Here is a 13,484-nt window from a genome sequence, read left to right as displayed (position 1 = left end):
TTTACTTACTTCTACATTTCTTTCTAATTTCCCATATCTTAATATCACCTTATTTAATCCGCCATACTTAACTCTATTCTTGTCACCATTAATACACTAACATCACTTTTCCAATATCCCATTTCCCATCCTCTCCAATAACTACCATCTGACTAATCACACAGATTTTCTTATAAATACTCACACCACATCTATCAATCTCTTATCACAATCAGTTTCAGTATCCCCAGCTTACATCTTTACATTCATCTCCTACTTCATTTTCTTTCTCTTTTCCTTTATTTCTTTTTCTTTTTCTTCGATTCATCTTCCACAAATTTCAAACCAACTTTTATTTATATCTACTTCATACAAGGAAACAATTAGGTAATAACCTTTTCTTTACCGCTTCCAAATGATTTATTAATTTCAACTATCTAACTTAAATTTTGCCTTACCCTGGTATACCAAATTGATTTTACATCACAGTCACTCATTGTTTTACATTCTACCACCTTTTTAAAATACCAAAAATTGCTATTGAATTTACTACACACAAAACACAATACTTCACTAAAAACTGCCTATTCACAAACTTAAGCACAATGGGCGCGTTCAGCAGACGGAGCAGCTACCGCTCCGCTACTTCCGAATCCATCGGTTAGCGCTGGACCAAATGTCATAAGTCAAAACCTGCTGGATTCCGCTACCGCTACCTTATCTGTCAATGTCAAATAATTTGTCATTTTAAAAATTAAATATTTTTGTTCTTTGTTTACGTTTGTCAGTAGATTACCAATTTAGCTTGACTTTTAAATATTATTTAACTTTACGTCACATTCATATAATAGTAATATAGAAAGGAATGACATAATTAGAGTATTAGTGGAAGAACTTGCGGACGAGGAAAATAATATCCAGCTAATTGGAAATGTTGTGGATCAGTTGACACAAAATGAAGAATTAGAGCTAAATAATGTTGAGAGAGCTCAAGTGCCTCCTAATCAAAATTTTTATGAAGAAACCATTCACCAATAAAATATGGGAGATCTTTTTGTAAAGCATTTTCGCATGAGTAGGGAATGTGATGAAGTAGGTTTTAGTAAAGATTATTAGTTCTTTGAAAACTACATATAAATATTTTAGGTAATTACTCAGCAACTAGGAAATCTAGGAGTTATACCCATTTCAATTCAATACCCTACAATTCCTTTAGATAAAAAGTGGAACATCTATTAATGTGGCGAAAAGGCAAATAGAATGATGATACTTGTATATATTTTGGTTCATTAATATTTATGTTATATTTACAAACTTTTCTTATTTGGCTTATAAACACACTTTCCTCTGTAAAATAATTAATTTTAATAAAACAAAAGCTACTAAAAATATATCATTTTATTTACAACATTTTACAAGTTTTATTTACAGTGCTATAAATGTAGTTAATACAATAAACTGATTTGGAAGAAGAATATATGAATAGTATGATTACAAAAAAAAATAACATATACAGTCACAAAATAAGATAACAAATCAATTCAGAAAAAGTCACAAGGTATAATGGTATTAAGTTATCTAATGCATGCAGATAATGTAACACTAAACACAATACAAAAGCTGAAGTCGAAAGTATTACAAAGTTGGATCAGAATTATCACTTTTGAAGGGGAAAACTGATAGATTAAAAATTTGGAGCTTCTTTGAAGAGTTAGCTAATAGAAGAGTTCTGGGAGTAAAGCTGTTATAAGAGTAATTGAATCTATGAAAAGAATATAAAAAGTCTGCACATACCTAGTTGCAATATTGGAGAATAATAAACAAATATTTTGGAGAGAAGTTTGAAGCAGGTGCACAGGCTGTTGATAATTTTAAATAGAACTATTAAGTCTCTTTGATTTCTATATACCTCAAGAGAAGTTCAGTATACATTCTAATGCAACATATTCACAGTATACATGCATCCATACAATGGCATGACAGAAAATTGGACAGTCTTAAGTTTCAGTTTAGATGCAATGTAATAGGGGGACAAAACTGTAGACCAGTAAATGAAAAGGGATCTAACCATGGAGAAGGAGATCAAATAGCAGAGATGTAAGAAAAATCTTTGATGGTTCTCTTCACAAATCCAAGTAGCTTCATAGATTTCTGTATTGTTGTGGAAATGTGTGATTTATAGTTAGAGTCAAGGTTCACACCTAGATCCTTGGTTTCAAAAGTAGAATATATGGTTAAATTGTGTTTACTATATTCGAATATTATTGGGGGATGAGGAAGGTGCAAATGAAAACTATGACATTTTGACGCATCCAAATACCATTTTGTGTGCTCCACTTAGAGGCGATCAATATCCTTTTGCAGACTTCGGCCTGGCATTTGTTTATTTTAAAGCATTTTAAATCGTCAGTAAATATATAGTAAATTTTCACTTACTTGGAAACAACATATTAGATAGTTGACAATTAGATTAAACATTACACACAATTATCATCTAAATAAGGAAAGCTATATAGTGCCTGAAAGAAAGACTTTGATATGTAAGTAATAAAACCATCAACGAATTGAAACAATAATTACATCTATAGGCATGATAACAACAGAACTAAAAAACCAGAAACAGAGAGGAATAACACCAGCTTTCAGAACAAACAATTACTTAAGCAAATATAATAAGCACCAGAGCCAACATAAAAAAACATTTATACAGTGGGGTATAACAAACTTAATCAAAAACCCAACATACAATATTACATCTGTTAAACTGGTAGAACCTTAAACAAATGTATACCAGAACACAAAAGAGATTTCAACAACAAAAAACAGAGTCTACATGCACACTTCACCTTTTATATCATAATAATTCATTTAGTGAACAATTTCAAATCCTTATATTAAGAAATTTATGAACCCTCACACTGCACCATAGTGAAAAAAAAGGACCCTTCTGGCTGTATATCTTTTTAACTCTATATACACACAAAATTAAAATCTAAGTATATATCTACACATTTCTTAAAAAAAAAACCTTAATTTGTGTTAGTTAGAGGTGAGAATCACTATATGATTCACACAGCCTTGTTGACTGATATCGTATATTACAGCAGTGTGCATCACATGCCGATTCACACAAAAACAAGTCCATATGATTCATGCGACCGTGTTTATCAATGTAATATCGTTTATTACAATTATATGTCCATTTCCACAATATAGGCAATTTTACAGAAAAATACAATTTTGCTCTAAATGAATATTATTTATTTCCAACTGTTAGCCCGTAGGTGTTTGTTGATTTCACTGTGTACTCTGTGCAATTCTTTATACTGTGAAAATGAGTTAAAAAAAAACAAGAGAAACTAAATAGTGTAATGAAAACAATATTTTTTTAATATATAAAGTTTTTGTTAATTTCTTATTAAAATAACAATGTATTTAAATAATAGTTTTCGTTAAAAAATAAATATATAATAGTTGACTTAAGTAGTTTTTATCAGTAACCCACTTTTCAGGCTGTGAGAATCAAACATTGGTTCACATATTTCAGAGGCCAAATATAGTTTCTGTTGCTTACAGCCGTCTACGTTTAAACTGCATTAATGATACTTTGATATGAGAGACCACAATTGCTTCTCAGAGCTTTCATAATTTGTGATGTGTGAGCATTACAAATGCGTGTGTATTCGATATTTGATTCTCGCGGCTGTAAAATCGTATTACCCGTGTATCACATTATGCTTCTCAGATGTATTAAAATATACAGATATAATTCTGAATGACCAATTTGAGACATACAGCTTTCCCCTCCTTTATTTGTTCAGAGACTATAAAGTGTAAAGCAGACATTTGTTTGTCAATTGAGAAAGACAAAATGCTGAAATAGCTGTAGTGGGAAGAAATTATAATAAAAGTTATAGAGATGTAGAAAACAAAAGTTTTCAGAGTTTTCTTTTTAGATAACATTAACTATAAGTAATGATCAATTTCGACGTAAACATTTTTAATAGCTAATATATGAAGTGAAAAGAAAGTATGAACAAAACATGAAGGAATGGAACCAAACAGTCATTAAATTGTAAAGATAAATAATGGATCACCTTTTTGTTATTAGGAAACAGCTGGAAAGGAATTAGAAATCCAATCAAGAAATACCTCTAAACAAGTTAAATAAATTCAATGGATATGTCCATATAATAAAATAATATATGGCTGGAAGTAAAAACGTAAAAGCAAAACAAACACCTAACCCTCAATTTTAGTACAGAAATGTCATGAATGACATTTCTCTCAACATGTTGGATGGAGGTAGCGATACATTTTTACGCTACCAAATTTGACAGGCCGCTCCGGAAGTAGCGGAGCGGTAGCGGTTTCATTTTGCAGACATTTACTCAACAGTTGTGGAGCAGCTCCGCCTGCTGAACGCGCCCATTGACTTTTGCTCCTACTACATCATTCTACTTGACATTGATGGGTACTAACTGATTTTTCATACCATCTTTATATCAGTTAGCCCAAGACTCCAGAACAGATCAGAGGTAATGTAAGTCGAAAAAACTTCACCAGATACAGGGGGTCATGTAAGATGCCCCCATCTTCAGTTTTAATAATCAATAAGTTAAGTCTATTGCATTTACCTTGATAAAACCATGAGGATTATATTTTAATACGGATGTCCTTCGAAAGTTTTTTTAAGTGGCCATACAATGTTTTTTAACAACTTTTTATGTAAGTAGTAAAAAACCAACGTGTTATTTCTATATATTTAAATTTTAACTTGTGTTTTTTAATATTGGTATTTTTACTCTCTCTTTTAGTTAACTGATGATGGAATGATTTAATTCCGAAAAGATCTTCTTAAAATAAAAATTTAAGCTTGTAATAAGCAATTTTTTTATACCTTAATACACACGAACACCACGTGCTTTGTAAGAATAAAATAAATAAATAATAAAAGAAAAATACGACACAATTTCAATATCAAATGCAACAAACAGAAAATAAATAAATAAATAATGTTGTCGGTAAGAGAATGTTGCTGAATTGACAGAAGAATAAGGCGCGATATTTAAATATGTTGGTGTTACCCCTATTATTAACGAAAATCATGTGATTTGTCATATGATTTGGTCATGAAGTGAAATTTACATGTTTACACTGTGTGATTTGTCATATGATTTTGTCATAAGCACTGTCATGCGGCTCGTCATAGCTTGTCACAGGAGAATAGGACGGTACCTATTCCGCATGATAAAATCGTATGATTTTCGGTATTAAAGTAGACTTTACATTACATGATTTTATCATATGACAATATCATATGAGATTTGTTATGATTCCTCGTTTCTATGATGTTTTAAAAAATCGTGTTTACACTGCATGATAAGTTATGACTTATGATATGAGTGACAATGAGTGAGATTTTCTTGATTTTTCTTTTTGTTTATGGTCATAGAGATATTAGACACAGTATAGGTATCAACTATTAGATTTTAAAACCATTATAATGAAAAATAAATCGTTGATTGCAATGACTTCCCAACTTTTAATAATAACACGCCGGCAACAACTGCATACAGATTACAGCAGTAAGAAGAAAAAGATCAGACGCCTTTGGGCTTGCAGGTGGCTCTTACGAAGAAATCGTGGACAGGGTATATCAAATTTAGTGTTGATATTATACCAAATTAAAAATAATTAATAAAGAAACTAAACTAAAAGTATGACTAAGAAGACTATAAAACACTAAACTAAGAATAAAATAAACTAAATAAATAATAAAAGAAAAATACGATACAATAGCACACATTAGATAATAGGTTCAATATCAATGCAACAAACAAAAAATAAATAAATAATAAAGAATGTTGTCTCTTGGTAAGGGAATGTCGCTGAATTGACATAAGAATAAGGCGGGATATTTAAATCTGTTGGTGTTACCCGTATTATTACCGAAAATCATATGATTTTATCATGCGGAATAGGTACCGTCCTATTCTCCTGTGACAAGCTATGACGAGCCGCATGACAGTGCTTATGACAAAATCATATGACAAATCACACAGTGTAAACATGTAAATTTTACTTTATGATCAAATCGTATGACAAATCACATGATAAATCATGTAGTGTAAAGTGTGTATAATACGGGTAACACCAACATATTTAAATATCGCGCCTTATTCTTATGTCAATTCAGCAACATTCCCTTACCGAGAGACAACATTCTTTATTTATTTATTGTTTGTTGCATTGATATTGATGACCTACCGCCTTCATCTGACAGTTTTGGAGTCTACCAATTTTCAGGTTAACCATATGACATTAATGACATATGTTTGACATTGTTAAATACAGGCGAAATTGACAATTATTAATAATTAACTTTTTAACTATATTTTTTCAGTTTATGTACAAAATAAATGTAGTATTAAAAACTGGGTTTCTCAAAATTCATCATAATATATCTTTTTAAGCCCAAACGGAAAAGAAAAGTTAAAAATCTAGTACTGGCAAATCAAGTTTTTCACGTGAAAGAGCATATAATTAAAAACAGCAATAGTAAAAGTTGTGATATAAAAGCTAAAGTCATCAGGCACTCTGCAGTTAGGTTGAAGCCTTATAAAATATCATTTAAGATAAATTATTTAAATATTTCAATTGCATAAAAATGAGGTTACGTGATATTTCGTTTTTCATATTAATAGCACGGATCCATCTTTTTCTTTTCTCTAATTTATATGTAATCTTTGGGAACATATAAAAACTACACTTACTATTTTTGCTATTATTAGCACAACTAAATACGCAACATGTATTTGCACACATTTTTGATAAAATTTATGCGTAAAAAGGTAGGGCCAATTGTGTCATATTTCGCCGCTACGCACGCTGGCATCGTTTCAAGGTACCCCTACCATGGTCACGCACGGAGCGAATAATGTATGCTGTTGTGTCGTATTTTTCTAATATTATTTATTCAGCTTATTTTATTCTTAGTTTAGTATTTTATAGTCTTCTTAGTCATAATTATTGTAGTTTAGTTTCTTTATTAATTATTTTTAATTTGGTATAATATCAACACTAAATTCGATATACTCTGTCCACGATTTCTTCGTAAGAGCCACCTGCGAGCCCAAAGGCGTCTGATCTTTTTCTTCTTACTGCTGTACGCTGTACGCAGTTGTTGCCGGCGTATTATTATTAAAAGACGGGAAGCCAATGCAATCAAAGATTTATTTTCCATTATAATGGTTTCAAAATCTAATAGTTGATACCTATACTGTGTCTAATATCTCTATGACCATAAACAAAAAGAAAAATCAATAAAACCTCACTCATATCATAAGTCATAACTTATCATGCAGTGTAAACATGATTTTTTAAAACATCATAGAAACAAGGAATCATAACAAATCTCATATGATATTGTCATATGATAAAATTATGTAGTGTAAAGTCTACTTTACTAGAATATGTTAAATTATAAGAACTGAAATATATTTTTTAAATATATACTACCCAAAATTTTATGTGTTTAGTATACACTTTCACTATTTGTAATAAATCTTCTTTTTTCAATGAAAGAAGTATGTAATAAAAGTTTATTTAAGCTGTTAATACCTTAGACAAGGAAAGAGAGGAGACAGATAACACTCATTTAATAAACCTTCGAAAAGTGAAGCCAGTTTCAAAGTGACCACCATGTTTTGTGCCTTTACGATCTACTGATTTTTCTGTAGATCTACTGATTTCAATTTCAATTTATTGATTTACTGAAACACTATATCGATCTATTAAAAAATATATAATGATAAAATCATGTTCAAAAAGTGATTTATGTCAGTTTATGACAGACTTGTTTATGTCAGTTTTAAATTATAAATTCTCTAAATATCTATTTATTGATATATATCCATTATTTTTAATCTACTGAAGAAATAAAATATGACCTGGCTACCTTTTTGGTGTCGGTTTGGCTTCAGTAAATTCCATACGATCGCGCGTCCTCTCTCTTTCTTTGTCTTAGGTTAATACTGTGAAATGGAAACTTTTTTTTTGAAGGTTTCCAGCTATGAATCTGCAAAAAATATCCGAGCTATTCGAATGCACCTTATGAAAAATAATTGATACGCGTGTAAGATACCCTTTAGAAGTACATGTAAGACACTCTTTAGCGTTGGTAACCACAGAACATTAATTTATTCTGAGAAATAATTGACAGGAGTGTGAGACACCCTTTTAAAGTTCATGTAAGATACCGTTTAGAACTACGTGTAAGATTCACTTTAGAATTATGTCTAAGATACCCTTTAGTGTTGGTAATCACAGAACATAGATTTGTTTGAGAAAATTAAGATGCGTGTAAGATATCCTTTAATATCCATGACCATGACATACATGATCAGGGCCCTGATTCATTTCGATGTCGAAATTTAAAAGCGACTACGCCATGACAGTCGCAATCGCTAGCGATTCTCATTCATTTCGATTGTAGTTAAAACTGGGGATATTTACTTTATCATTTTGACACTGCTGAAAATTTGGGTTGGCCCTGTTGTTTATTGGCTGCACTCTGCACTACGCTTGTTGTTGTTGAATGTTTGTTTTGTTTACGTTACGTGAACGTCTTTTTTTTCTTGTTTGAGTTGTTAAATCATAAATATTGGCAATTCTCAATTATATTTTAATTGAAAGAAAAGATGACAAGAAAAAAAAAAGGCGATGTGGGAGATCCTTAAGTTATAACCACTAAGATTTGACTTAGTGGTTATATTCTAATATATTTTTAAATTTACTGCAGCTTAGTAATACTAACCCTAAACATTTTGGGTATCCTAGAGGCATAAACACCTTCTTTGAAATATGGTTCTAATACCCTTATTAAATAATTTGCAGCTTGTTTATTAAGCCGGAATTGCTGCCTAAATTGAGCATCACTTAGTGAAAAAGAATTTTGAGTATCCCGTAACATTCTTCTTATCCTCCGTTATGAACGTCGGATATCTAACCTTTCTAATTCCTCCAAAACTAGCAAATGTCCGTAAAACACAGCCATATTGATACTTTTTGCCTCAGTTTTCTTTGCAAGGATCAAAACACCGCCTACTTAAACTGAACCTAAGTTCACTTCTCCCAGTCCAGTCAGTCATGTCAGATTAATTTCGACTCGAAATGAAATGGACCGTGGAAGTGATGACGTAGATTTTATTGACATATGTCAGTTTCACTTTCCAAACAAACCTTGTTTAGTGTGGATAATTTGTATTTTTCGTTATTTTTTCATTTTTTTACAGAATCTTTCCGCTTTTAGCAATATCTAAGTATTCTAATAGTTACTACAACAATTTTACAAGGTTGTGTAAATAATAAAGCATGTTGTTTTATAAAAATAGCAATAAAATGCATGTATCAATAAAGTAAGGTTAGAATGTCTTTAGTTTAAACTTTTAAACTATATTTCATAGAAATAGAACACTGAATTATGATGGTATTATCGTAAAAAACACTATACTTAAAAGAAAAAGTAGCAGAGGAAGCAAAATGTTAACTTTATAGAAATTAAAAAGTCTTGAGATTGGACATTTCAACTTTTGTTTGGAAAGTAATTGACAGTTGTGACGTCACACTTCCACTGTCCATTTCAACCACTTTCTTGTGGTTGAAATTAATTTCGATAAGTCGAAAACTAGTGACGTCGTTTGGTTAGTTCAGCTGAAATCCACAAGGTTCGCAAAGTCGCATTTCGACGTCGCCATATTAATTTCGACATGTTTTGAGTCGAAATCTCAATTAGAATCAGGACCCAAGTCATGTTTTAGTAAATTTGACATTTTTCACATTTTGTCCCGATGAAGATAGCCTCAAATGAGTTTGACAGAACGAAATATTATACAACCATATAAAAAAACGGGTGTGGCAGTACTTCAATACACGCATTCGCCGTTACAAATTTATTTGGGAGTCAATCTGCACAATCATTACATATGTAATTTTATAGGTAAGACATAGCAGAAAAAGAAACAGAATTAATAACAACTTACTAACAATGAAGGATTGAATCAATATTTTAATGAAAATGTATATTTTTATTTTCTTATATGTATGAAAGGAGTTGAATGCAAAATTTTTTTACACATACTCTGCAGTAAAATTCATTGTTTATTTTGTTATTAATATAATAATACAATACAAATTAAACTGCAATATTCATAGTATTTAAAAATGACAATAATATACATAAAAAATACACTACAATACAGTGCAACATAATGCCATATACAATAATACAATACAAATTAAAATGCAATATCCATAAGTATTTAAAAATGACAATAATGTAATAACATTAATAAAAAAGTCTTCCCCGACTGAGAATCGAACCCCGGTCTCCCGCGTGACGGGCGGGTATACTGACTACTACACTACCGAGGATATAAAACAAATATATTTCAAAATTGACAGTTCTGGATCATACAGTGATTTATTGAGATTATTATTTTGAAATACAAAAGAATAATATAATTATGAACATTTAATGAATAATACAAAACATATCACATAAATAATAATATTAATAAATATTTTATTATATGTATAATATTATATGTATATATATCTTTATATAATATGTATAATATAAAATTATATATAAACTCCATTCGCTTAGCTCCGACAAATTTTGACAGATTCATTGTCGGAAACCTACAACACAACAATTCCTACTTCTCAGTATTAATAGCTCAAGTATCCTGCTATTACAGACTTCTTTCTTTAAAAAAAGAAGAGTTATTCTAAATAGTCGAAGTGTATACTAAACCCATCAAATTTTGGGTAGTATATATTTAAAAAATATATATTTAGTTGTTATAATTTAACATAACTATTTATTATATGGTGCAGATAAATAAATATTTTATTTTTTATTTATTTAGAAAATCGCATCGACCAAATGGCCATTAGCGAAAAATTAGTGGATTACATTAGGTACAATTACTTCAATACAATTTGGTTTATTAAATATTGTGGTACTTATTAATGTCTTTCAAGAAATTCAAAGTATTGTTAAAGTTACAGTCTGCACCTAGAGCTTCTATAAGTGTTTCTGGTATCTTGTTATTGCTTCGTTGTTGATTGTAGAGGGGACATTCACATAGTAGGTGCATTATTGTTAGTGTCGTATTACACGTTTCACATCGCGGCGGTTCGCACTTTTTAATTAAGTAATCATGCGTTAACCTAGTATGTCCGAGTCTGAGGCGCGTTACTATTATTTCTTGGCTTCTTGACTTAGGTAACACATTCCATGCCTCTATGCTGGGTTTCACTTGTTTTAATTTTGAATTCGACACATTCCATTTATTTTTCCACGCACTAAATATTGATTGTCGGTAATTTGCAAACTTCTATTTTATTTACTATTTAGTTTGTTTACTATTAATATTGGCTATGAGTACGGGTGCTTGGTTGTATAGTAATTTCCAGCCACTTTTAGTCTCTCAAAAAGTAACTAACTTCGCAAAAAAATAATTACTAAATTCACTAGACAGTTCGGACTGGGATTAGCGAACCGAGTTTACAAAAGGAACATTTTTATATTCGAGAGAGTAAGAGAGTGAAAATATATCTTCTGTCTCTCTCTTACTCATTATCTTACATATGTAATGATTTCACAGATTCACTCCCATACAAATTTCCAACGTGGAGCGCGCGTATAGAAGTATAACTTCAAAAATAAAATAATAATAATAATAATTGTATGCAATAAAAAGCAACAAGATATTTAAAAATTTATAGTTTAGAATTAACAAAAAGAAAAAGTAAATAGTTTTTAAAAGTAAATAGTAAAATGTCAGTATAAATAATTATAACCTTGAACAGACCTCTGTTGCAATCAAGCAACTGGTGATTTGAAGGTTCTGTGACCCGTTTTCACGTTTTGGCCGTTTGTGTCAAACACCCACCACATGCCACATGTCACTGCCACTGGTTGTCTTATGTCTTGTCACTTTTTTTTTCGTGTTTTTTTGTATTGTTGTGTGATTTGTAGCGGCGCTTGTTGTCATAGTATATAAAATTTCTAAAAAGTTGTTTTGGTGAAGTTTATTAGTCATTGTCAAATAATAATTAGATTTTATAGTTTGACATGAATATAATTGCATTATTACAGATGCGCTTGGAATTTGAGCTTGCATTTTAGCGGGAAGTGTTTTTTTTAGTTATATAAAGCATACTGCATAAATATGAGCAAAACAACTAATTTACCTTCTCAAACCATTTGTTGGGTTCCTACCTGTGCTAATCAAAATTATTCAAACAAAAAGTTTTATCCTCTACCACCAATTAAATCGAAACTGAGAGAAATATGGTTGGCACTAGCTACAAAATCCACTAAAGGGGTAAACACCCAGCAAATGTTTTTCTGTGAAGATCATTTTGAGGTTTGTTATTATATTTCTTAATACCGATAACTAAATTAGACTAAATTGTAAATTGGCATCATTTATGAATAGTTTTGGAATGTTAACCGTTTTCAGCGTACTTGTATATTATTCTTTCTTAAGAAATTTTTAAATTCTGGTCATGAAATTTATATCCATTTTTCCACAAACTGGTATCTGTATTGATTTACTAATGCAAATATAACTTCAACAAGTCCAAAGGTTTTATTTGTTTATTCAATGCATTTATTAAAACTAGCTAAATGTCTATTTATCAAGTTATATTGCTCTTGATCCCAGGATAGGCTGTTTTTATATAAGGTGTCTGTTTTGGATGGTATACATAGAGCATCTTCACTTTCAGTTCCTGTATAGTCTTCATCCACAAATTCTACACTTTCAAACTCATCAGTGATAGGGAACTGAAGCTTGTAAAAGCGAGTGATCCTCTATTGAAGTCAAGTATTACATAATATGGCCTTTGAATGTTCTTTAACTATCTCAAATATATCTAATTCGTCAAGACTAATTAATTAGGAATTTTTTTGATTTTAAAAATGGCAATTTCACTTAACTTAATATCTCATTTTGTCACAATGATATTAATGTTTCAACAAATATCTTCTATGAAGTTCTTTCACTAAGGATTTTCTAATTTATACCAATGAAGAGATACCGAACATCAACTTTTCTAAAATGTTTTTCCCATGAACTCAGAATTTGAAAAAGTATGCTTACTCATTGTATCATACTTTGCAAATTATAGTAAATTTTATTTTCTTAGGACAAAATGCAAACATTTGTCGGGTATATCCTTTAATCAATGTTGCAGGTACTGATACTGAGTTGAAAATTTTGAAATATGTTAATGATAAATGTTCTAGTCACAGTTTACCAAATGCTATATTTTACAGGGATCAGTGTGTGTGAAAATAAATAAATAACCTCATCATCACTCTCTAACAAAAGTCTGACAACTCTGTCTTTAATATATTTTTTAAATGCCTTTGTTAAACAAACACCTCTTTACAGAACAAGAAACAGCCACTTGTGAAAGATGTGTAA

At 30.4% G+C, this 13,484-nt stretch overlaps 1 protein-coding gene and 1 long non-coding RNA gene across 2 annotated transcripts in view; both read left to right on the top strand.

The window, feature by feature from the left end:
* Positions 1-578: 578 nt before the first annotated feature.
* On the top strand, positions 579-1,621 carry LOC140444930 (uncharacterized). The gene is made up of 2 exons (XR_011951350.1): positions 579-1,071; positions 1,126-1,621. It is a non-coding gene; the product is annotated as an uncharacterized lncRNA (long non-coding RNA).
* Positions 1,622-11,975: 10,354 nt separating this feature from the next.
* The window catches only part of LOC140444929 (uncharacterized), a 56,981-nt gene continuing 55,472 nt past the window's right edge, over positions 11,976-13,484 (top strand). Inside the window, exon 1 of the mRNA XM_072536633.1 lies at positions 11,976-12,419. Coding sequence (XP_072392734.1) covers positions 12,222-12,419 — 198 coding nt within the window. The 5' untranslated portion in view covers positions 11,976-12,221. The remainder of the gene's footprint in view (positions 12,420-13,484) is intronic.

Source organism: Diabrotica undecimpunctata, chromosome 7, assembly GCF_040954645.1.
Source record: "Diabrotica undecimpunctata isolate CICGRU chromosome 7, icDiaUnde3, whole genome shotgun sequence".
Taxonomy (NCBI): domain Eukaryota; kingdom Metazoa; phylum Arthropoda; class Insecta; order Coleoptera; family Chrysomelidae; genus Diabrotica; species Diabrotica undecimpunctata.
Note: the sequence above shows the minus strand (reverse complement) of the source record. Positions and strands in the feature narration are given on the sequence as shown.